At 36.0% G+C, this 27,326-nt stretch overlaps 2 protein-coding genes across 4 annotated transcripts; both read right to left on the bottom strand.

The window, feature by feature from the left end:
• Positions 1–767: 767 nt before the first annotated feature.
• LOC104121622 (uncharacterized) lies at positions 768–7,643 on the bottom strand. 3 transcript variants are annotated; one of them, XM_009633659.4, is made up of 10 exons: positions 7,314–7,643; positions 6,481–6,617; positions 6,257–6,391; positions 5,760–5,870; positions 5,366–5,647; positions 3,319–3,518; positions 2,680–3,004; positions 2,239–2,349; positions 1,401–1,592; positions 768–1,182 (listed from the first exon to the last, which is right to left on the bottom strand). In XM_009633659.4, the coding sequence occupies exons 1-10, from the start codon at positions 7,513–7,515 to the stop codon at positions 838–840; spliced, it is 2,040 nt and encodes a 679-aa protein (XP_009631954.1). In that variant the 5' UTR covers positions 7,516–7,643; the 3' UTR covers positions 768–837. The 3 variants fall into 3 exon arrangements, with proteins under 3 accessions (XP_009631954.1, XP_009631962.1, XP_009631966.1); XM_009633667.4 differs by having other exon boundaries at positions 2,725–3,004; positions 7,314–7,641; XM_009633671.4 differs by having other exon boundaries at positions 6,257–6,387; positions 7,314–7,552.
• Positions 7,644–12,062: 4,419 nt separating this feature from the next.
• LOC138904929 (uncharacterized) lies at positions 12,063–13,161 on the bottom strand. The gene is made up of 2 exons (XM_070193424.1): positions 13,062–13,161; positions 12,063–12,805 (listed from the first exon to the last, which is right to left on the bottom strand). Exons 1-2 carry the CDS (start codon positions 13,159–13,161, stop codon positions 12,063–12,065), a joined length of 843 nt encoding a protein of 280 aa, XP_070049525.1.
• Positions 13,162–27,326: the final 14,165 nt, after the last annotated feature.

The following is a 27,326-nucleotide window of genomic DNA, read 5'->3' as shown; positions in this document are numbered from 1 at the left end:
CAGAAAAGAATTTCCATTTTGTTAATTGAAGCTCAAGTACAATATTCAAGGAAATTAGTAATTTAAAACTTTATTATTGGACTTCTAAATGATTGATGCTGCAAGTTATCCCTCTCATCGTAGCAGACTTATTAGTTCTGATAACAGTCTTCCATCAAAACGTTCACTAGTTTGATTTCACCAATTTGAAGTACTAGTATGATATAATAGTAATGTTAAAATTAGTAATGCTTGGATTAATTATGTTAAGATTATTAGTGTATAAAAATAACATGCATAGCATAATTTTTTTTTAAAAATATTTATTTACAAAAATACCCTCCAAAAAATATTGGAAAAGGTATTGAAAGGATAGTTCAGTCTTTATAATCCATGTATTAATAACCATGGTATTGCTAATGTCATGGTTTGCTATGTATAAGAATAGTATTGAAAATGGTATATATTAGTTATACATAGGTTTGAAAAACACTTCCAAACAAGGGATTAATAATATCAAAGCTAATACATCCTAACAAACGACCCCTTACTATAATCTTGCTTTTTCTTCTGCTAACATTTGTAAAACCAGTTCTTCCCACTCCCAAAAGTGCTTTAACTCCAACCAGCAAAATTAATGCCGTCACAAAGAATCGATGAACAGCAAATGAGAAATATTAGCCATCATCACCATTGATGATAGCCCACTGAATGTTTGTTGATAGGAAATCGGGTCAAATTTGATGCTCAATACCAACTGATTGATGGGTGCGAAGATACTCGTCTCGTGCTACTAAAAGATTTTCTATGCTTTTGCAGGTAAGTTGGGAGTCATATACATGTATACAAATATCGATATCATGCAGTAATGTCTACCAAACAAATTTTACTAGGAGGACAAGCGTTGAAGCAGTTATAAATTGAAGAATGAAACTCATATGAGTTGGGTGAGGAGGGGATAACATCAACCCAGTCTTTATCTACCATCTCCACATACTGATTTGGCTTTAAAATGGCTTCAAATTGAAGTTTGTCGATCTTCTTAGTCAACTTCTTTGCAAAATCAATGGAAAATACCATGTTGAAGCGTTCTTCCGAGTAGCCAGCATCCCTGAAGACTTGGATCCCCGCATTGGCTTCACGAGACTTAGTAAAACCAAGTAGCATCTCGCCATTTATGCAATCTTGATTGCCAGAACAGACCTGTATTGAGCACCAATTAGTTACACAGATTCACAGCCCATACGATTCCTCTGATAATACCAATTAAAACAAGGGGACAAGAAAGAGTTGACATACTATTTAAGACAGATCTAGAAGTACAAGAAAGAGGCGCTAATACATGATATTTAAGACGCCAATTGCACTTAGCCAGAAGTAAAATGCACAAGTCTACAACTAGCCAATATCTGAACTCTGACCTGAATATACTCCACGCCCATCACATGTAAATGCTCTAGTAGGTTATGTGCTGAGAGCAAAGTAACAATTCCTCCTGATCCAGCTGGTTGTTGGAGTATCTCCCAAGGTGATTTCATCAAAATTTTATGTTTGCTTTCTTCTTCCTGTGACGCAGTGACGACGGGGAGTTTCTCTTCTTCCAAGAACCAAACCTGTGAATGACACAACAGGAGTAGAAACTAAGAAATTGCATGCTGGTAGACCTGTTATCAGGTCAATAATGATGATAAAATTTTCTTCCCGCAAAAGAGAAAATGAATGTAGTTTACATCAAACAATTCAAAAATAAAGCGAAGAAAACTGTAGCTACACAGCTGTTAAATACTCTTATCTCAGAAATTGTTCCGACCTACCAAAATTAACCATTTCCAGAATTAGCTCCAATACCCAATAAAATGGAGAAACTCGTCCACTTTTTCATAGAGATAATAGTTTAAAGTCTAAAACACTGGCTATAATCATGCCGTAGAACTTCCCTCGGAAGTAAATGAGAATGATTTGGTCTTTGCTTTATTTGGCCCAGTGTACGGGATTATCTAGAATCAGGAGATGCAACATGATTAGGCCATAACGTGACACTCTTTTCACAACTGCAGGTCATACATACGACTTAGAAGAAGTATAGCTGCACCGATATTGTTTAGAGTTGCTATACCTGTTTTGAAGCATGACTGAATGAGTGAAACTTTCACAAAAAAGATATGATGGATGTATGTGATTTAAGCTCCTTATAAGATAATTCTGTACAAGCTTTCTATCTGGCATGTAACTAATTACGTAGCAAAGATATGCATCTACCTTCTCGGAGTTGAAAGAGAAGTAGTCATGATCCATGAACAATTGTTTGAGATATTCAATAGATTCAGCGGGACACACCAATATAAGAGGTACAGACAGCAGGTCCTCCGTCTGCAATTGACAAAGAAATCAATCAAATCATGATTCAAAATAACTCTCTCCAGCAAGACAAGTAATCTCCCATCACCATGAGCCAAAACTAAACGAAAGGGACATTGCAACTAACATGTGAATTACACCTGCATGTATACAAAGTAAACATAGCAGAAAAGGCATAATATTACTTGCCCCAAACTTCCCTCAGAATCATCTAATGACAATAGTAATGTATGTGCGACCTACTTTCAAGCAATGGGCTGCAGGGAATGAAGTGAGTCAGTGGCAACTACTTCAATCCTGAATGGCCATATGGGAGATAGCATTCTGTTGAATTCAACTTACAAAACATACTGTCGACTCTAGTTCTACTACTGAAGGAAGGACCACCTTTAGCAGTCTGAGGCTGTCATCTACCAATGCCTTGATATGCAGATAGGCAATGTCATTATTATGAGAGCCAACAGGCTCAGGAATAGAAGACCTTCCAAGCATTTCTCCCAAAGCTAAAACAATGGCAACCTTGCCGCAAGATATGAGGCCGCGACCCTGCTCTTGCACTTTAGAACCAATGTTGGAATGTTCCACATTTTCTTTAGAAAGGAATTCTTTTGATATTTTAAATGTATTTGAAACTTCTAAAGCATTAACAAAGTCTGGAAAGCTCCATCTGCAGCAAGAACAAAATTGTCGAATTTGTCAAGGCAAATTATAGTAACCCCCCCCCCCCCCCCCCCAAAAAAAAAAAAAAAAAAGGAATAAGAATGAGTATGATCATGAGATGAGACCATGCATTATGTATGAAAATCAATATCAGGTAAATGAACCTAGCCAACTTTCTTCAATGCATTTGTACTTAACATTTAGGATATGAGATGTCGGGGTAAAAGATCAGTTAGCCTACTTAAAGCTTGCATGACGCACACTTTAGCAGGTCAACAAGTATCTAATTCCAAATTATAGGAAATAAACTAAAAGCTGCACCTCTTATATGGCATCTTAATATTCTGCAACGCATGCTGAAGCAACATTGAATTTACATCAACTATCTGGTCTGCAAGGAAGCTCCTTTGGCTTTTCTCGCCGTATCTAAAACCATGAAAAATATGATCTTGTTCCATTTCATGTAATTTCTTCTTGGCTGCTATAAGGCGTTTCTGAAACTTTTTTCTCTCTTTCCATTCCTGAATAATGCAGAATATGAACAGTGTCAAAAATGCTAGATCAATGCTATAGAAGTACCTGCGACAATCAAAGATGACCACCGAGAGAAAAGCAACTTTAGAGGCACTTTTCAAATGAGCAGCACTAATCTGGAGCAGTTAAGTGTGAACTCTCATCAAGAATTGCCGTGTCATTGAGCTCAGATAACAGATTTAAGAATTTTATTAACGGAAAAGGGTTAAAAATGCTCCTACACTATTGGAAAAGGTTTAAAAATACCCTTCATTCACCTATTGGGCTAAAAATACCCCTCCATCCACCTTTTTGGTTCACTTGTGCCCTTTGACCGTTAGGTCAATGCTGAATTAAAAATAATAATTATTTAAATTCCACGTGGCAACTTCTTATTGGCCAAAATTAAAACATCTAACCCATTAGAAAGACCAACCCATATCTACCAGTTTTTCATACTAACCCGCTTCAAACAATAACCCGACCCGAACAAAAAGTTCAACTAAAAAAAAGAGGCCCCACTTCTATCAAACTCCATGGAACAAAAGCTCCATGGAAGTTGCAGCGAACACATGTAAATCTATGGGTTAGATGGAAGTGGGGCGTCTTTTTTTTATTTGAACTTTTTATTAGGGTCAGGTTAGTGTTTGGGGTGGGTTAGTCCGAAAAACGGATAGATATGGGTGGGTTTTTTCTAATAGGTTAGATGTTTTAATTTCGACCAATAAGAAGTTGCCACGTGGAATTTAATTAATTATTTTTCAAATTCAGCATTGACCTAATGGTCAAAGGGCATAAGTGAACAAAAAAGGTAGATGGAGGGGTATTTTTAGTCCAATAGGTGGATGGAGTATATGTTTAGACCTTTTTCAATAGTTCAGGGCATTGTTGACCCTTCTCCGTTCTATTCATGATAGTAAATGCACAATCTACGAGAAAAGTGGGTAATCAATTACTTTAGGGATCGTTTGGTACGCGGACTAAATTATCCCGGGATTAGAATCCCGGGACTAATTTATACCACATGAGAGATGGGATAAAATAATCCCACATTTGATAGGATAAGGTGGGATAAGATGGGATACCCTGGATTAAGTCTGGGATTAAATTTATACCTTGTTTGATTGGCGGTATATACCTTCAACCTACATCTTATCCCACCTTATACCTCATACCAAACGACCCTTAGATGTTAGAGAACCTATCATGGTGCATGTTATTTTTTGATAATCAAATTCCTTATTGATTCACACCAATGAGGCATCAAAAACTATTCACGATGTGAATAGATGGTGCAAGTACTATCTTCTAACAAGTGAACCAATCATCTGTACTTCTCTTTGTACAAAAAGTGTTATTTATAGATGTGTTCATATATCAAACTAGCGAATGAGTCAACCGAAAGCCGAAGGTGTGGAGGAGCACTCCATTGAGTAAGGTTTTTAGGATAAGAAGAGATAAAGACCGGAAATATGCACTGCAAGTTTAGCTACATAAGAAGAAAAAAGGTGAAGTGAGATTGGTGCCTAACAAGATGGCCGAAAACGTAATACAGAATTGAAATAGGATGACTGAAATGGATGAGAGATATGGGATGTGTGATTACAAGATAACTAAAATGAAACACAAAGTTCTATATGCTGTTAGGCCAGCAATTGAGTAAATGGTACGCCTCAGATGTCCAATATACTTATAGGAAGAGTGTCATAGAAATGCAGATGCTAAGATGAATCGGCTAAACAGTGCTGGACAAGATTAGATATAATTGCATATGATGCAAGTAAATAGAGAACCCTGTAACAGCATGTGTCGATATAATAAATTCTGGCAAAATAGTGAAAAAGAAGCAACTCACAAGCTGTCGCCTCTCTTTCTTGGACCTCTCATCAGTACGGATATTTAGCTCTAGAAGACCTTTAGGAGGTGTAATCAACATTTCCCTTTTACTCAAATCAACAGTTGGAACAATTGCTTCAACAAAAGGAACCCATACAAGCGGACCAGATGCCCCTCCTTCCAGCCTTGGCTTTCCATTTCGATCTGATAGACTAATATTCGAGTCAAGCTCAACATGTAGGAGATCACTAGCTCCACTGTTGAAAACATTAATAACAGTTCCCACTGGTTCTCTAGTTTCCTGGAGCACATATTAGAAAATTCCTTCTAAGTACGACTCACCTCCAATAGAAATTAAACTAAAGAAACATCTACTTTTGGCGAAACTCAGATTGATGCCTTGGAACACAAACCTTTAGAAAAACTCTCATCCCAACAAGGTCACGGGTGTAATATTCACCTTCTTCCAAGACTGGTCTATCTTCGTCCTTCACTAGTACAGTCGACCCAACAAGTTTTTGAGCCTGAGGAAAATTGGAAAAACAAGATATATCAAACTTTTATGCCCAAGGGTTAAAAGTAAGTCCATTTCCAAAATATGCCTCAGAAAATACACAAGACTGGCATGAGATTGTAGTAAGCTGCCATTTACTAGGCTAGCAACAATTGTCATTGGTTGACAAAAGATGAGCCAAACATCGTCCATTTTATAATAGTGCCATATAAAGTTCTTCACCTTTAGTATACATGACATTGCCACTTGTTTTAAATGACACAGTGTGATTTGAACATGCATGATTCAGAATTGGTTCATCATAAACGAAAAGATAAGGCACATGGTGCATGAGGTAAAACAAAATAGTGGGGGTCATGAAAACGCAATGTTATTACATCGTTACACTGACATCACCTGCTCTACTGTGTTGATTTCATGGAATCTAAGTATCCAACTCTTCTGTCCTGGATGACCTCTTCCCTCCACTAGTTCGATTTCTTGAACCATCTCTCTCCCTGAAACTTGCTGCCTCAACCATCGCCTTCCTGGCTGAATTAATAGTGATTTCATACAAAGGATATAACATGGCAAGCCAAAACAAGAATTCAGCCCCACTATTAAGTTTCTGATAGTTCTACCTTGGAAAATCGCAATTCAGGAAAATCAGTCTCGGCCTTTACCCGAACCTCTCCTTGAAGCCCATGAACACTATATATGTACCCAGTTTCAACAAAGACTCCCTCTGTTTCACTAGTCTCCAAGATCTCCTCGGTAGCTGAAATGCGACAGACATAAAAAGGTGTTTACTTGAGAGCTGTGTGATTTTATAAAAACTGTTCATAATCTTTCTCATGAGTGAGACTACTTTGATACTCTAGCCCAATTTAGATGCTTGACAATCATTGCACCGACTCCACAGACGATAACAAATTCAGATGAATTGGTATTATCATGATGAAAAAGAAAATTTAATTAGACAGCATACACTAACATAAGCTGATATCCTTCCTAGATAACTGAATATCATATGTAAATTTTTTATATTCTGTGTTTGACTTGAAGCAAGAAACTTGTAATTGGATTAACAAATTTAAATATTGCCTCGCACCTGCATAAGGTTAGGGTAACAACATATCATACTTAAGAATATACAAAATATACTTACAGACAATACAACTAAAGATTAACCAGTGTCGAGCGAATAGTTCAGACAATACAAAATGACACAAAATTCCAGGTTTTGCTCAGTTCTAGAAAAATAATCCTCAATAGAGTACGATTGTCATAAAGAAACATGTTTCATTACCACAAACTAGAACAGCAGGTTGAATTAAAGAAAAACTCTTCAGAGAAAGCACGCAAATTCAGTGCAGAAACCCAGTTAGGAAAAAGTCAGAAAAAAATCTAAGAATTATGAGTTGAAGCTCAATAACCAAAAAAGATTGAAACTTTAATGAGAAGGAGAATTTACCAGTGCAGTGACGCAAAGGGAGGGTGCTTTGGCGAACATGGAAAATCTTGAAGCTTGATTGAGCAGGAAAAGAAGATGGGTTTGTCAAAAGCCCAATGCTTTGATTTCGAAAGGGAAGTGTTAGTGTTTGAGTAAAGAAGAGACCAACTGGAGCAGAAGAGATGGCGTTTGAAGAACAGGAAAGAGCTGCGCACCCCTGCATATTTTCTTGCCTCCACTGATAACACTGAACAAAGAAGAGTGTATTTTGAAAAGAAGAAAGGAAAGAAAAATCTGCAAGATAGAATCTTAGTACAACACTTTCTGCAGATAGTACAAATATTCATGGTTCACCATGAAGTTATCAAATGGACATCCCAGGTGGTTTTATTAGATGTTAATTGAACAAATGCAAATGTTTCAAGCATACTAACGCCTCATTTATTTTTATCAAGATTAATGCGTCTAAATCTAACTATACAAATGAATATTAATATATGTATTAAAATTAAAATATCTAAATTTAAATAAATATCTGAATATTAAGATATTATATTAGAGATCTGAATATTAAATAATTAATACTCTTTGTTTTCTCTACGCTCGAATGTGTAAATATTGTCTTTATTAAACAGTAATAAATATAAATTCAAATTAAATAGTACTAATTAATCTAACACTGTAGAAATAAATTATTTTTAAAAAAATATATGGTGGTTGGTGGTGATGATTGGGAACATTGGTGGTTGTGGGTGTCAACTGGGTAGCAGTTGGTGGTGGTGGTGGTTCATAGTGGTGATTATGAGTGATATATGGTGGATGACAGTAGTAATTAACAGTGGTATTTGATGGTGGCGGTGGCGGCTGATAACAGTGACTTGACGAATGACATATATGGGTTGATAGCGGTGATTGGTAATTATTGTGGTAATGGTGGTTGGCAGTGATGGTTGTAAATGATAGCTAATGGTAGTGAAAACTGACATTCATGCTTGGTACCAGTGGTATTTTTGGCCGAGGATGGTGGTAATGGGTGGTGGGCTAATGAGTGGTGGTAATCTAGACAACGGTAGCAGCTGTGATGGTGATTAGTGGTAAAAGTGTAGGAGTAATAGTGAAATATTATTTTTATAAAAATTCTTGAATGTATAACATCTTCATGATATTAAGACCCTATCCAGTCCCATTAAATGGTTGTAAAAATTTTATTTTAAAAAAAACCTAAATGGTTAAGATCTGAATGATTAAATTGCATATCTAATAAACAAATGCACCTAATGACTGAGGTCTGAATGATTAAGATTTAGACATTCATGTAATTAAGTGCAAACAAGCGAGACCTAAGTTTATTTAAAAAACATAACTTTAGAATAATAATTGAGACATTTCATACGATCCATATGCGAACTCGTAATTTTAGCTCATGCTCTAACCTCACACGTGTTTAGCCCGTTTATCCTATAATACTATAAGTAATCTTTCTTGATATGTAATACTCTTCAATGGACAAGTGAGGCTTGCTCAGTTGGTAAAGCACCTCCACTCACGGCCGTTAGGTCCTGAGTTTGAGTCACGCTAGAGAGGATCTATAAAAAATACCTTTTGTCCTAAAGTATTGTCTCTTTAATTATAGTGGGTACTTTATGTCTAATTGTGCATTTTATAAATTAAAAAAAAAGTGTTATTTTTTTATGTAGAAATTGTTTCTCAACAAATGCTAGAAAAGAAAAAGTATTGCACTATTTTTGCAAAAAAAAATTGAAAAAGTTTTGTAGACATCGAAATTTTAACGGAGCAAGCTCATACGAAATTTTGGCTAAAACCTAAATTCAAGACATTACAAGACTACTAATGAAATTATAGTAGTGTATTAGGGTTGCTTGGAGGCTACTCTACCAAAACCCTAACTTGGAGGATATTCTACCCTAACACTAGGCCACTCCTATAAAAAGAGTTACATACTCCCTTAAAAAAAACATCTTGAAAAAATGGAGTTCATATCGAAAATCCCATAAACTCACGTATACTCACAAAGAGATCAAGATGTGGTCGAATAATTCTTGATAATCAAATACTTCAAGAAGATCCACAACATACTTTCATGGATATCAAATAAATCCAAGGAAGTCTACATCATCATACGTTCGAGAAACACGCTACTCCAGCCCTCGAATCATTAAAAATATTTCGGAGGAATAATCAACGGAATAAATAGAATTGTACCCGCAAAGATTCATCAATAAAATTATTCTTCTTGCACTTTATTTTTCATATTGTGAAATGCAAATAAATTAGCACGCCTAGTGGGACCTGTTCTGTCCTTGATCTCTTCCTCCTATAAATCGAAAACTATATGTTTCAAAATCATCTATTGTGATTGTCGAGTACTTTGATAATATGCCAAATTTACATGTAACCTGATATATTTTACCCATACTTTGATGTATTTTTAAGTGTTTTGAAGGTTAAAATATGACCAATTGAGCTTAATATTTGAAATTTGTTATGTAGGAAGTCAAGTGTGAAAAATAGAGGTGATTTGAGCAATAATGCAGCTAAAAGGCAATTACTGAAGAAATAAAAGAAAAATCGTAACCGAGACAATGAAGTAACTACCTATAGCACAGGAAAATTACGGAAAAATTGTGACCCAGACAGTGAAGTAACTTCTCATAGCACAAAAAAAGCTAAGGAAAATCTAGAATTTCAACCAAATCCTATGTGAAGCACAGCTATAGACAATAATAACAATAACAACCTAGTAAAATTTCACTAATGGGGTCTGAGGAGGGTAGTGTGTACGCATACCTTACCCCTACCCCAAAGGAGTAGAGAAATTATATCCGAAAGACCCTCGGCTCAAGAAAATAAAAAGACAAAGGATAAAAGGAGACAATATTAGTATCACCACAACAATCATATGAAAAATAGGAACATCATGAAATGCAGAAGAAAGATACAAAGCAAAAGCGATAGTTAGTAAATAGGACATGCACTGAAAAGCGAATTAGTAAAACACAATATTGTCACTAGCAATCTTAGACAAAAATCCTACCTGGCTAGTCCCACAATGGTACGAAATAAGTCAAGACTCAACTACATCCTAACCTACAACTCTAATACTCGACCTCCATATCTTCCTATCAAGTGTTATGTCCTCGGAAATCTGGAGCCTCGCCATATCCTGTCTGATCACCTCTCCCCACTACTTCTTAGGCTGTCCTCTACCTCTTCTCGTGCCCTCCACAACCAGCTGCTCACACCTCCGTACCAGAGTATCTGGGCTTCTCCTTTGAACAAGTCTGAACCATCTAAGCCTTGCTTCCCGCATCTTGTCATCAATGGGAGCCACGTGCACCTTCTCCCGAATAACATCATTCCTAATCTTATCTATCCTAGTATGCCCGCACATCCACCTCAACATCCTCATTTCTGCTACTTTCATCTTCTGGATATGTGAGTTCTTAACGGGCCAACACTCAGCCCCATATAACATGGTCGGTCTAACTACCGCTTTATAGAACTTACCTTTGAGTATTGGTGGCACTCTTTTGACACACAGGACTCCAGATGCTAACCTCCACTTCATCCATCCTACCCCAATATGGTGTGTGACATCCTCGTCGATCTCCCCTCCTCTCTGGATAACCGAACCAAGGTACTTGAAGCTGCCTCTACTCGGGATGACCTGTGATTCAAGCCTCACATTCACGCCCACTTCCCCTGGCTCAGCGCTGAATTTACACTTCAGGTATTCCGTCTTTGTCCTGCTTAGCTTGAAACCCTTAGACTCAAGAGCCTGTCTCCAAAACTCTAGCCTCTCGTTAACACCGGCTCGCGACTCATCAATCAGAACTATGTTATCGGCGAATAGCATGTACCATAGCACCTCCCCTTGAATATGGTGTGTTAACGCGTCGATCACCAGGACGAATAAGAACGGACTGAGCGCAAAACCTTGGTGTAACCCCATTACAACCAAAAAATGCTTAGAGTCGCTTCCTACTGTCCTAACCTGAGTCTTAGCTCCATCATACATGTCCTTAATCGCCATAATGTAGGGAACCGACACACCTTTTGCCTCCAGGCATCTCCAGAGAACTTCTCTAGGAACCTTGTCATACGCTTTCTCTAGGTCAATAAACACCATGTGTAGATCTTTCTTCCTCTCTCTGTACAGTTCCACCAACCTCCTAACAAGGTGTATAGCTTCTGTAGTCGAACGACCTGGCATGAACCCGAACTGGTTGTCGGATACAGACATTGTCATCCTCATCCTCACTTCAACCACCCTCTCCCACACTTTTATGGTATGACTCAATAATTTGATACCCCTATAATTGTTACAACTCTGGATATCACCTTTGTTCTTATACATTGGGACTACCGTACTCCACTTTTACTCATCCGGCATCCTCTTCGCCTTAAAAATAACATTAAACAACCTAGTCAACCACTCCAAACCTGCTCTCCCCACACACTTCCAAAATTCCACTGGAATCTCGTTTGGCCCGGTCGCTCTGCCCCTACTCATCTTACGCATAGTTTTCATGACCTCATCAACCTCGATATACCTGCAGTACCCAAAGTCACGGTGACTCTCGGAATGCTCCAATTCGCCTAGCACAATATCCTGATCCCCTTCTTCATTCAGAAGTTTATGAAAGTAAGTCTGACATCTCCTCTTAATCTGGGCATCTTCCATTAATACCCTACCATCTTCGTCCTTGATGCATCTCACTCGGTCCAAATCCCGAGCCTTCCTCTCTCTCAACTTGGCCAGCCGGAATAACTTCTTCTCCCCGCCTTTTTCCCCAGTTCCTCATACATACGACCATAAGCCGCAGTCTTAGCCTCTGTGACCGCCAGCTTAGCCTCCTTCCTAGTTGTCTTATACCTCTCCATCCATGCTCGCCTCTCCTTCTCATCTATGCTCTCCACTAACTTTAGGTACGCCGCCTTCTTAGCTTCCATTTTACCTTGAACCACTTCATTCCACCACCAGTCTCCTTTATGCCCACCAGAGACGCCCGTCGAGACTCCTAACACCTCTCTCGCAGCCTCCCTAATACAGTCTGTTGTCGCTGACCACATTGTGCTCGTGTCACCACTGCTCATCCAAGCTCCCATAGCCGATAACCGCCCCTCCAACTCTTGGGCTTTATCCTTAGTTAAGGCTCCCCACCTGATTTTCGGACTTCCTCGAGTAGACATTTTCCTCATATTTAACATAATATTAACGTCCATCACCAAGAGACTATGTTGCATCGCGAGTATCTCACCCGGAATCACCTTGCAATCCTTGCACAGTCCTCTGTTACCTCTCCTGAGGAGGAGATAGTCAATCTGAGTCTTCGCCACCACATTTTGAAAAGTAACCAAATGCCTCTCCCTCTTTGGAAAGTTAGAGTTCGCAATCACCAACCCAAAAGCCTTAGCGAAGTCCAACAACGATGTACCTCCTCCGTTCCTCTTCCTAAAACCGAAGCCTCCATGCACCTCACCATAACCACCTGCAGTCGACCCAATATGCCCATGGAAATTCCCTCATATGAATAGTTTCTCAATAGGCGGAACCCGACGCACAATCTCATCTAACCCCTCCCAGAAGTGTCGTTTAACCTCCTCATTTAGGCCCACATGCGGCGCATAGGCGCTAATGATGTTTAGGGTGCACTCTCCAACCACCAACTTAATAATCATCAATCTATCATTCACTCGTCTAACCTCGACAACAGACTCTCTGAGTTCCCTATCCACAATTCTTACCTTTCTGGACTCCTGAGTACCAAAGTTTATACCCGTCGGCGTCTTTCGCCCTCGACCCTACCCACCTAGTCTCCTGGACACACGCTATATTGACCCTCATCTTCTAGAGGATCTTTGCCAACTCTATAGACTTACCCGTCAATGTACCTATGTTCTATGACCCAATTCTCAACCTACAGACACCCTTGTTCCCTTTACCTCCCTTGCCTCCCGCCCCACCCCCTAACCCCTGCCTTACCTCCTGCCCCACCCCCTGTTCCCCCCGAAGCACATCTATAGAACAAGTACAAATTCGCTTGCATTTTATTTTGAGGGGCAACTTAGTTATTTGGCTTAGGGACGTGATATAAAAGCTTCTAACCCTTATTTCAGTCGCATTCTTGCCATGAGAAGGCAAGGAACATCATTGTTGAAGTAAAATTGAGCCCGGAAGATCCTCAAGTCCATTCCACAAGACGAATCGAAGATTTTTTCTTTACTTTTCTATCTTTATTTCTATGGATTTTGGTCTGACAATGGTTTGTGTGTTTTTGAGTTATTGTATGAGTAGCTATAGCTTTTTTCTAGGGTTTTGATTACGGTTGTTCAAAATCGAACCGTAACCACTAACCGAATCGAAAAATGGCTTATTGGCTTATTGGTACCGTGTTATGAGGATAATAGTTGGTGAACTGATTGATAATTAACGGTTTAATGGTTTGGGGGCGTATTAATCAATTTTCTTATTGGATAAACCGTTAACCCGTTAAAAGTTTTTATATTTACCACTATGTATATAAAGTAATTTTTGAAACCAAGCCTAAAATCTAAATCCCTGATTTATCAAATCTCAATAGCAATTGTGCTTTATTTTTTGCCTAGAAGATTGGGTGGATTCTGAATTACTTCAAATTCAACTGAGTCCCTTTTGAAATTGTGCATTAGGCGAAATCATTCAGGAGGCTAAACTTATTAATCAAGTAGACGGGAAGATAATTCCAAACGAGGGCCATGAGCTTCCCAAATCAATCAAGTATAATCATGTTAACAAGTAGATTATATGAGTTTGGATTTGCAAGTTAAATCTGATATTCCCTCAGAGTTGGTTTAAGTGGAAAGAGAGACAATAGAAACATATCAAGGACTTCCTCGTCTATTTGTTTTTTTTATAGCTGAACTTACTAGCTAAAAGGGAGAAAACACAATAATGATAGATGATATATGTAGACAACTTGCGTTCAAATGTTGGTACTGATTCAAACTAGCTTTCTGACAAATTAGACTTCAGTTACCAACACTTACCAGATTAGTTGAAATAATGCTTAATTTCTTATGGTTCAGCTAGTTGTAATTGTCAAAAAAAAAAATCAAAGGGTAGGGTAAAAAGAAGCTATCACTTGTCTTTGCAATATAGCACGCGATTTCTGTGGGAAAATGACAATTTTCTAGTTCTCTACTTCTCTTTTATTGTCAATTTAGTTTAGCCGATAAATTGCCCGATAACCACCCGCTAATCGTTAGTCCGACACCAATCCGCCCGATGTCTTATTGGATGGCTAGCAGATTACTATATTTATAAATCGATAACCGATAACCGATAAGGCGAACCGTTAAGTATAAATAACCGTCCGATATGCCCGATAAGTACCCCTCGTTTTGATGGAATTAATTATTGTGTGAATTATTGACCATTATAATTGAGCCATTTTTATAATCTATTTGTTCAACTACGTTTTGCTTATTATATTGAATGTCAATCGATTAACTGTGTCTATTTATTATGTGTTGTTTGAAAAAGAATACTTGATTGGGTTGTTGTTGAACAACGCCATTTCTAAGTAAGTTAAGAGATAAATTACTTAGATTTAAAAGTGGGATTAGAGATAACGAAACTTTGACACGGTCTTTCTGAGTCGCTTGAATTGCTAACTAGGGTTAGTTCGAGAGAATAATTATAGAAAATTACTGTTTTTGATCGAGAGATAATTGTGGTAACATGAGAACTCACGACTAGTAGAGAATAACTCGGGTTGATTATAGTGACTACGTTAAGTATTTATCCTAATAATTGAGGAAATCATAATCCTTGGCTTTTTTTCTCTTCAATTCACATATTTTTGTGGCCGGATAATTCTTCAAGCCAAGATGTGGCCGGATAATTCTTGATAATCAAATACTTTAAGAAGATCCACAACATACTTTCATGGATATCAAATAAATCCAAGAAAATTTACATCATCCTACGTTCGAGAAACACGCTGCTCCAACCCTCGAATCATATAAAACAATTCGAAAGAAAAATCAAGGAAATAAACAAAATTGTACCCGCAAAGATTCATCAATAAAATTATTCTTTATTGCAATTTATATTGTTGCAAACAACTTTTTTTGTGAAAACTACAGTACAATTTTTCTCTGATATTGGCTTTCGTTGAAAAGCAGTTTTGCAACAAAAAAAAAAATTGATTTCGATTTTTTTTCTTTTGCAAAAATTCTTTTTCAATTTTTTGAACAAAAGTATTATGGAAGTGATATCTGAATAATGGATCAAGTTGGTTAGTAAAACAGTGGAAGTTTCATAATTAAAATATTTAAGTGTAACATGCCAAAAATGGGAGCTTCATTTTCTTTCGGTGTCAAATTATTTCTCTTCAATCTGCAATCTCAAGGTCCTTTTCTAGAAAGAGATTGTAGTGTGTCTAAGTATAATCCATGATGCTACAACAGATTAATACATAATATTGGAGAGATAAAGAAAAGGTTGAGTTGCGATTGAGTTATACTTTGTGTTCAATCTCATAGTAGCAGACTAGCAGTAGATGCTCAAGTCTGATCTAAGATATAAATTGAGTATAGACGAAAAATATAAATAACAATGTGTGTTCGATATTATGTCTATAGTCTATAAATTCTGATAAAGGCAAAGGGTGGTTGACAGGGGCGGAGTCACAATGATAATTACGGGTTCGGTAGAACCCAATAACTTCGGCTCAAATTTTGTATTTGCATTATTTTTTTTATTTAATATGTACAAATAATCATCAAGAACCCAATAAACAAAAAGAATTTTTGGTGTAGAATCCACAGACAAAAAATACTGGCTCCTCCTCTGATAGTTGACCTTGCTCTTAATTTATTTTATGAATGGACTGAACTTTAAATTCAAACAGCATAAGGGAAATTATTATTTTTAAAAAAATCTAAGGTAGGAAGAAAATCAAATCTTTGTTCATAATTTGGTCAAGATCACTAGGTATTAATTCCCAATTGAACGGTCCTCAATACTATGTACTTGGCCTATTCTTGACTTAGAGATGCTCTTAACTTTTTCCAACAATTCAAGATAAGTATTTTCTTTTCTCTCACACTATTTTCATGCAGACAGTAGTGCCCAGGACTCGCACTGGCCCTCTTTTTGTCTTAATCTAATCCTCGTTATATCTGAATTGTTTAATAGGGTGTTTTTGGTATAAAGAAAAATATTTTTCGTGGAAAATATTTTCTTGAAAAATAAGTAGTAATCTTATTTATTTTTTGGTGTTTGGTACGCAAATTAAGAAAAATAACTTCTCAAGAGTATTCATAAATAATTTAGATACAATAAACATGAAGTCATAAACTTTCGAACCAACAACCTTTCAAACCCACAAATTTCATAAACTTCCGAACCGCTAAACTTTCAAAATCACGAAATTTCGAACCCGTAAACTTCCAAACACATAAACCTTCGAACTCATAATTTTGGAACTTGTAAATTTTCGAACCTGTAAACCGAAAGATGAAAAAATTAAAATTAAATAAATATATATATATAAATATAAATAAATTAGTGGTGGGTGGTGGGTGGTGGGTGGTGGGTAGTGGGTAGGTGGATGGGGGTGGGGAGGGGTGAGTGGTGCAGGAAAAAAAAAACAGAAATTTAAAAATTACAAAAAAAAAGTTAAAAAAAAAACTTGTTTTTGTGCGGGGTGGGGCAGTGGGAGTGGGGTTTGGTGGGGTGGGTGGTGCAGAAAAACGAAAAAACAGAAATTTAAAATTACAAAAAAAAGTAAATTTCTTTTTTGTATATGGTGGGTGGTGACGGAAAAAAAAATTGAAATTTAAAAAAAATTTTTTTTTGTGCGGGGTGGGGGTGCAGTGGGGTGGGTGGTGCAGAAAAACGAAAAAACAGAAATTTAAAATTACAAAAAAAAGTAAATTTCTTTTTTGTATATGGTGGGTGGTGACGGAAAAAAAAACTGAAATTTAAAAAAAAAACCTTTTTGGAAAGAGGGGGTGGGGTTAGGTGGGTGGGTGTGAGGGTGTGGGGTGGGTGAGTGAGAGTGTGGAAGGCTGAAAAGGAGTTTTGAAAAATATTTTCGTTTCTCTTGATAAGGAAAATATTTTCCTCCAGTTGAAAAAAAATAAGTTCATAAGAAAAATATTTTCCAAAATATTTAAGTCAACCAAACATGAAAAAATTAGATTAATACCAAACACACCCATAGTCATGTCCAGTTTTCACTTTCCGAAAGGCAAATAAAAATTAAGTATTCTTGACAAAATTTATTTGAGTTACTTATTGATTTTTGAGGCAAAAAGCTCCGGATGTATGGATTTTTTTTCCAGAGAAATTAATTTTTAAACTTTTGATAGGAAAATTTGAATTATCTACAACACACATAATTTTCTAACGACAAACTTCCATTGTAAAAGATTACATCATTATCGTTTGATGGAATGTAGTAATGCCATTCAAAGATTCCAGTTAGGTTAAAAGCATATTCCTCTATGCTTAGCACCCTAAACTATTCCTATTCATTTAAATATCCTAAGAATGCTCCACTTATTATTTTATACAGCTATTTAGAAACTTATTTTTGTCTGAATAATAGATATTTCATCTGCTCTGAGTATTTGTCACTTCTTGATTATCTTTGATCGTTATATATATATATATATATATATATATATATATATATATATATATATATATAAAATTTTTTTTTAAAACCATTTTGATGTGAAAAGGATTGTTAGATTTAAAAATTTTACTGAAGAAAATAAATCCAATCTTTCAACTTATAAGTTGGTTGACTCTGAAAAGTGAAAAAATTAAACAAGTTATGACAGACAGAATAATTAAATATTTTTTAAAAAAGGCAATCTTAGTATAACAAGGGGAGTACTTTGCATTACCTATGTTCTTTGATCCAATTATGAACAAATTATTTAGTATTACTTGTAATCATTTGCTTAGTGCAACTTGCAACTTGAGGGGACAATTGAATTTCCTACTTGTTCATTTTTATATTACAGAATATCAAATTTGATAACTTACGTCTAACCTAAAAGATTGGTGTGTGTTGCATTGGCGAAGCCACATGGTCACATGGATTGACCACCCTTTGTCAAAAAATTATACTGTATATATACGTAAAATATTATGTTTTAAATGTATATAACATATATTGAACACCCTTTGTCGAGAATTTTTTTCCCACTTATTTTAAATTTGAATACCCTTAAAAAAAAATTTAGTTTCGCCACTGATGTGTCGTGTGTGTCTAGGTGAGAGGGTGGGCATTGGGTTGAGGGAGTGATAGAAATTTAATGATGCATGCCAATTGGCCGTCATCTTATCTCCGTTAATTGAGAACATAGACTAAAAATTCGCTATATAAAGTATTTCGCGTTCACTTAAGATGTGAGAACGAACATCACTTTCAGGGGTATAATTTAGACATCCTATTCTATTTTAAATATCACTGACTAATTTCATGATTCAAACCTGTAACCTATATAGGTCATACGGAAATCACTTCTCATTGCTCCAAGACTCCCCTTTTACGGAGAACATAGACTTCGGATATTGCTCCAGGTCGAAACATAATGGATCAAACATAGACTTCGACCTCGATCAATCGTACGGAACATAATAGATGCGAATAAAGACTTCGAGATGGGTTCCGAAGATGGTACAAACAAGCTTCAGATTTCAGGTATAGGTCAAAACACCGAATTCGAAGTCATCATCGAGCTCGGGTCCGAATCGAATTGTGATGAGATGATTTCGAGCTTAAGGGGCAGAGGCCAACCGGGATCGAGTCCGAATCATCACCTGATCCCGAGTCCATATCGAGCTCTAGAAGCACTACCAACCAGCACCGAGGCCGATCGAGCTCGAGCTCACAGACAAGAGGCGTTGCAAACATATTAAGGGAGAGAATCTCGGCGGAAATTAGGAAAAAACTGATTTATCATGGATTCTCCACTATGTATTTTTAATTATATCTAAAGTAGGATCCTCCACTATAAAGATATTGGCTACATTTCTGTAGAGGGCAGCTTTTTGCTTACATTGTAATTCAAACACCATATTCTCCTATACTCGAGAGTTATTCTTTAAAACTTCATTAATTGATTCATCTTGCTTATTTTTAGAAATCATCTTCTCTCCAACCTTGTTTATTTTGCATTCTTTGCAATCCATATTTGATATTTCTATTTATCCTTACGATTTGTATTAAGTTATACCACATATCCTTATAACTACGTACAAATTCAACTCTATCCGTTTTTCGGGTAAACAATTACATGTAATAATATAAATATTACATAAAAATTACCCAGACCCCTCAATTCACCGAACAATGTTAACAATTAGCTAAGATTGTTTCCTAAGTTTTATATGAATGGCACACGTGTGAATTGATTTGGTAACTGAATCGGACCAGAGTAAGTATTTTTATTAATTATATTACTCAGACCATGTTTTATTTATCTATTAAAATATCTAATTTCTTACATTAGTCGATGCATTGGAGTACCTATTAAACAAAGAAGGTCTAAACTAAGAGCAATGGCGTGTGAGAGTGAAAGCTCCCACGATTATTAACTTTAAATCTATGTGTGTGTATATAAAAAGGTAAAAACGGTAGATAGCCTTGTCCATTGGTCACCGAAGACTTATAATCCGACTGGTAAATTGAAAATAAATGTTGCTATTCCCTTTTTAATTTTCGAGTGAGATTTCTTGAGATAAATTATTTTCACTTTTTGAAAAGCAAAGCATGTAATCTTTTGGGGGGGGGGGGGGGGGAAGAGGAAGAAAGCTTCGTATAAAAGTCATAAGAGCATTTGCATAGAATTTTTAAATTTATCAAATTGACTTTTATGTATTGATATGGTTGTGTGCTTGTGCCGCATTATATATGGTATATCCAAACTATATATATTCACACTACATACAAATCATTTAACAGTACATAGGACAATTTGTTTTCTACTTGTATTACATAAGGTCAAATTTGATAATTTATGTCTAACCTAAAAAATTGGTGTATGTCGTGTGTGGTTGGGGGTTTTGGGGGAGGGGGAAGGAGGGAGGGAGGGCGTGTCAACTTTAATGATGCACGTCAATTCGCCGTCGCTTTATCATGTTGATTGAGAGCATAAACTATTGAAATTAAATACCCAAAGTTATAGCCTATTTGGTTAAACTTCTAAAATCAGCTTATTTTAATAAATATTTTTTTCAAAAGTTCTTTCGAAGAGAAACTACTTTTTTTCTGCTTATCAAAAACTGTTATGCTTCTCCTCAAAAATACTTTTTTTTCTTCCAAAAACTTGGCCAAACACTTCAATTTTTGGCCAAAAGTACTTTTGAAAAAAAATTACTTTTGGCCCAAAAATAAGCTTGGTCAAACAGGCTATTAGCCATTATCCAAATAGTTACATGTCAGAAAAAATAGGTACATCGCGAAAAAATTATTAGAACTCGATCAATGCACCAAAGATTTTAATTTACACTTGTCAAAAATAATAAATTAGGTAGAAATATGTAACAATTAACTATGCCTTTTTACACATATCGTGCACATATTGACTTGGTGTCTAGATTAAGTAAGTGTTTTCTCGAATTATATTACTCAAAATGATACCTTTTATTAATCTATACATTTTATTTTTCTAGAATCAAATATTAACATTTTTATTAATTATTCTCATAAATATTTATACTTCAGGGACTATTTTAGTTCTAAATAATACAACACATATTGAAATATTTTATTACTTAGTTGAGTATGTGGAGTCAAAAAGGGTGCCTAAAGACATTTAAAAAGCAAAAAAATATTTAATATGTATAAACTAAGGAGTTTTATATTAGTAAGTAAAAGTTATGTTTAATTTTTATTTTATTTTATCAGTGTACATTTAAAGATGAAGTGCATCAAGGACGAAGAAGGTAGAGTTTTGTTAGATGATGGGCTTATCCGTCGGAGATGGCATACCTACTTCCATAGTCTCTTGAACGAGGAGGGGGACATGAGCATTGTACTGGGTGATTGGAACTCTCCGGGAGTCGTTGTGACTTTGGATATTGTAGGCAGATTAGAGTTGATGAAGTTGAGGGGGCTATGCGTAAGATAAGCAGGGGCAAAGCGATCGGGCCAGATGAAATTCCGGTGGAGTTTTGGAAGAGTGCGGGCAAGGCAGGCTTGGAGTGGCTCACTGAGTTATTTAATGTCATTTTTAGAACGAAGAGGATGCCCGAAAAGTGGAGGTGGAACACGATGGTTCCTGTATACAAGAACAAATGTGATATCCAAAATTACAATAACTACCAGGGTATCAAGCTGCTTAGCCATACTATGAAAGTCTGGGAGAGAGTGGTAGAGCTAAGGGTGAAGAGGAAGGTGTCTATTTTCGAGAACCAGTTTAGGTTTATGTCGGGGCGTTCGACTACAGAAGACATCCACCTTGTTAGGAGATTGATGGAACAGTATAGAGAGAGAAAGAAGGACTTGCATATGGTGTTCATCGACTTAGAAAAGGCGTACGATAAAGTTCCGAGGGAGGTTTTGTGGAGATGTTTGGAAGCTAGAGGTGTACCTATTTCCTACGTTAGGTTGATTAAGGACATGTATGATGGAGTAAAGACCCGAGTGAGGACGGTGGGTGGGGACTCAAACCATTTTTCGATTATAATGGGGTTGCATCAAGGGTCGGCACTTATCCCTTTTTTGTTTGCTCTGGTGATGGATGTACTGACATGCCACATTCGAGGGGAGGTGTCACGGTGCATGCTATTTGCAGATGATAGTGTATTGATTGAAGAGACGCGAGACGGTGTGAACGCGCAATTAGAGATATGGAGGCAGACCCTGGAATCTAAAGGTTTTAAGTTGAGCAGGACCAAGACAGAATACTTTAAGTGTAAGTTCAGTGGCGAAACTCGGGAGGGGGAGGGGGGGGGAGGTGAGGTTGGACTCGCAGGTCATCCATAGGAAAGGGAGTTTTAAGTACCTTGGGTCTATTATTCAGGGATATGGGGAGATTGATGAAAATGTCACACATCGTATTGGGGCGGGATGAATGAAATGGAGACTCTCTTCCGGTGTTTTGTGTGGCAGGAAGGTGCCACCGAAACTTAAGGGTAAGTTCTACAGAGTGGTGGTCAGACCAACGATGTTGTATGGGACTGAGTGTTGGTCAGTCAAGATCACTCATGTCCATAAGATGAAGGTAGCAGAGATGAGGATGTTGAGATGGATGTGTGGGCACACCTAGTTAAATTGGATCAGAAATGAGATTATTCGCGACAAGGTTGGTATGGCCCCTATTGAGGACAAGATGCGAGAAGCGCGGCTTAGGTGGTTTGGTCATGTGAGGAGGACGAGCACAGACGCCCCAATGAGAAGGTGTGAGAGGTTGACACTGGAGGGCCTACAAAGAGGTAGATGTAGGCCAAAGAAGAGGTGGAGAGAGGTGATTAGGCAAGACACGGCGCAACTTCAGCTGACCGAGGACATGATCCTTGATAGGAAGGTATGAAGGTCGAGGTTTAGGGTAGCAGAGTAGGTAGTCTAGAGTGTTCATAACAGTAGTATTGACACACAATCTCGCTTTCTGTGGGTAGTAGGTTTTTATGACAAACCGTTATTTTTTTTCATTGTTGATTGCCTTACTATCTTGTTGTTTTTATTCTGCTTTTATATGGATTTTTGGTACCGTCCCTTCTTGTCCATATTTTTATTAATGTGGCCCTTATACTTTCGTGAGTCGAGGGTCTATTGGAAATAAGCTCTCTATCCTCACAAGATAGGGGTAAGGTCTGCGTATACACTATCCTCCCCAAATCCCACGGTGTGGGATAATACTGGGTATGTTGTTATTATTGTAGTATACATTTAAAGGTGGAATAAAATAATCAAAGCTTAATTTTTTCAAAGAGAATTGATTAATTAAGCTTAATAAACCAGGAATATAACAGTACCTTCTTTTGGGTCTATCCTATATTTAAACCTTATCCTAATGATATCCAAGTTGTAAATCTAATCAAAACCCATGTCAGAAAAAATGTAATTTCCCATTATTTTCTTTTTATATTTAGTCCTTATTACCCTAGAGATATCCAAGTTGTAAATCTAATGAAAACCTAAGGTCAAGAATATAATAATTCCCCATTGTTATAAGAAAAATCAAATTATGGTGGATGTCTACTCTTCCTCCATGATCATCTCAAATGCTTAATGACATATTCAATGACATATTTCTATGCTTAATGACATATTCAATGACATATTTTTCTTCACTTTTCATGCCTATATAAAGGCCTTGTAATAGATAGGAAAATACACACAATTGAAGAAGAAAATCTCTTCCTTCTCTCTATCTCCATTTCTTGTTCATGTTTTACTAAATTGCTTTTATTTCATAACAACATGTCTTGTTCATGTTTTACTAAGTTATTTTTATTTTATAACACGTTATCAGCACGAATTGCTCATTTCATAATCTTCTATGTCAAGACTATGTAAGTTATAAGCAGGCAATGAGATCAAGTACAATGAAAAATATCTTGGATGATAATACAAAGATAAGTTTTACATCCATCTAAACCCATTCATATTTTCATATCTTTGCATTAACTTTATGTGCAGTGTTTAGTAAAAATATTTTTTTTCAATTGTATCCAGTGAAATAAAGAATTGGAAAGGTATGTCTTTATTTGCTACATCTCTTATAGGACAAAGATAATATTCTAACGTATATATATGTTCTGACCTTTTACATACTATGATAGATAATTATTAAGGTAATTTAGTAATAATATTTTTACCATCACATGATGTATTTTATTGAAAGCAAAATTATCAAATATGTAGGCGATTTTACAGTACCTTGCAAATTTGGCATTCGAATATACAATCAATATAAACTCAATATAGTTATAATTTATAATAGTCACAGTTATGCATTAAGCCTTAAATATTTTTGCTGGAAACATAAGGCTCATTCCTCCGTATTGGATTTTTTTGGTGAAGTTCTTATAGTCTTTGAAATATAAGTGGTTATAGGTTATCTGCATCTTTCCCCTAATTAATTTATTAAAATGTAAAAGTGATTGTATCATTTGAAAAAAAAATGGCATATATCCTAACTAGCATTTTTGTTGTAGAGGAATTGTTTCAAGATTGAAATAGTTATATATGTCTTCTTGAAAGTTAATTTACTTATGCCTATAATTATGAAGTAATAATATTTTAAAGGCTCGAGTGCGAGTCCTAGTGAATTTTGGCCCATTATGCCAAAGTTTGAGGGTAAGACAATAGGTTCATGTCCCAACGCACTATATTGATGAAAAGATGTTGGATTCAAGTTCCAACGCATTATGGCCTAGCATGCCTTTATATGGGTAAGGCATTGGGTTTGAATCCTAATGCACCATATTGATAATAATAATAATAATAATAATAACTAAAGAAAAAATAATGTAATTTTCATGAAAAAGCATGAAGCTTGTCCCACTTGATTTGCTCCATTCTTGAAGTGAATGTGATAGCAGTGCATGATAAGTCTAAATAAAGACAAGTGGTTGACCAATGAATGTGGGCGTGCGAAAGGCCAAAATAATAATAGTTATTACTATGGTAATTATAAAAAGGGAGAAATTCTTTGAAGAGAATGTGACTTGTGATAAATATTGAGATTGCATACTCATTCCTGAAAGTGAATGTGAAAATATATATATGATAAAGATTATGCATAATAATGTACTTGTGCATAGTTGGATAAATACTACAACTCACCTCTAAGGGAGGTTTGAGACAAAGAAAGATAATGAATATTATTGTGTAGTTACATAAATATATCATTGGTCGCATGCATATGATACGCCAAAATATATTTTGTCATGCCTTATGAAAGTTATTAAAAGCAAAATTAAAGCAAAAAAAATTATTTTGCTTGTGATGATTTTGAACATTACAATTATTATGATATGATTCTCTTTGTGAAGGAGACATTCATTATATGGATGGTGTGACAAAAGATCTTGTAGTACAAAAATAGTTAAGAGTTCTGAAAGAACTAATTTGTTACTACCCGGATGAATGAAATTGTTCATAACATTAATATTGTAGTAAGTCTCAAAAGAAATATTTTGATTTACAAATATATTAGCCAAAGTGGTTGGCATATTGAGACTATAAATGAAAAGAAGATTGAATATCTTTATATTACTATAATCATACCGGGTAAATATGAAAGGTTACCTGACTTTTCTTTTATTTGTACTACACAAGTATACGCATGATGATGCAATCACAAGCCACAAGTAAACTAGAGGTTTACTGAAATAAATATTAGTTGGCATGACCGGTTGACCATCTCGGTTCAATTATGATGCGAAAAAATTAATTGAGAATTACATTGGCATATATTGAAGAAATATAAGATTCTTCAAGAATTCTCTTGTGCTGCTTATTCTCATGATATACCAGTTAAGGTTAGGGATTGAATCCCTTGATTTCTGGAACGAATAAAAGGTGATAAATATATGGGCCCAGTCACCTTCCATGTGGACCGTTTACTATTATATGATTTTCATAGATGCATCTATTTTATGATCACATGTGCATTTGTTATCAACTTGTAGTTTGGCTTTTGCAAGATTGATTGCTCAAATTATTAGAGCACAGTTCCAGAATATAAATTATGATGATTTATCTTGATAATACTGGTTTAAATCCAAGTTGGTTTAGTAGAAATTGTATGCCTCCAATTATATCTAAACCATTGGTTATGAGAACAAAATTGCCAAAATAAAATTTGGTATTTGATGTATTATTTAATATACAACAGCACTTGTAAGCATCTAGCCAAGTTATGATAAGTTCTCCCTATCACAATCGGTTCAGGGTCAGGAACCAAATAATTTTCATCTAGAAATATGAATGTGCTATATGATTTAATTGTTCCACCACAGTGCACAAAGATGGATCCCCAAATAAGGCTAGGGATATGTGTTGGTGATCCCAACAATAGGGGGAGAAAATGGGCAGCTGAAAAAGTAATGCATGTAATGAATTATTATGAGTACATCGAGATCCTCGTACGAGAAAATGTAAACTTGAAGTTCAAGTGATAATTCATTTGCAAAATATTGCCGGGCGTATTTACTGACCCAAAGCTAAATGTCATATTCAGCTGCTAATGCTCCAAATAAAATAAAGTCCATAATGAATAGAGTCCATGGCATGCATAAAGCATAATAGACTAATCGGTTCCAAAGATAAAACTCCTTGAAGAAGGAGAGGAGCAAATGTTCAAGATGGTCATAATAAGGAGGCAAGTGCTCTAGAAGAGCACCACGACATAACACTTCATAAGACCTCATGGGAGAGGCTCAGGTACCTGAAAATAATAAGATAAAGAGATCTCAATAAGTTATGTCTTTATTGAATAATAGTAGAACCGATATAAAATGATCGTCGACGATATTGTTAATATAATGTAGCGCTCAATATTATTAATATTGACGAGGATCTTGAGCTCAAATCTGTCATGAAATTTGGACAGATAAATAATTGGCCAAATGAAAAATACGCAATGAAAATTGATTTCATATGAAAAATATGAAGTTGGACGGATAGTCCCAACACCTGAAAGTATAAAGCCAGTTGAGGTATAAATGTGTTCTTGTGCGGAAAAAAAAGAAGGTCAAGTCGATAGACATAAAGACGACTTGTGTCACAAGAAGATTTGCAAATATCCTGGCATTGATTATATAAAGACATGTTCTCCTGTGGTGGATGTCGCCATTTCAGGTTTTAATCTGGTAATACAAGAAAAACGTGATATGCGTATAATGAAAATCATTGAAAGATTTAAATTGTTCTGAAACATATTAAGGTTTCCAAGTAATTTATTAAATAAAGCTTCAAAAATGCTTATACGGATTGAAACAATTAGGGCACATGTGGTATAATCGCCTGAGTGAGTACCTGTTGAAAGAAGGGT

The sequence above is a fragment of the Nicotiana tomentosiformis genome, chromosome 2 (genome assembly GCF_000390325.3).
Source record: "Nicotiana tomentosiformis chromosome 2, ASM39032v3, whole genome shotgun sequence".
Classification (NCBI taxonomy): domain Eukaryota; kingdom Viridiplantae; phylum Streptophyta; class Magnoliopsida; order Solanales; family Solanaceae; genus Nicotiana; species Nicotiana tomentosiformis.
This window is presented reverse-complemented; position numbering and strand designations above follow the sequence as displayed.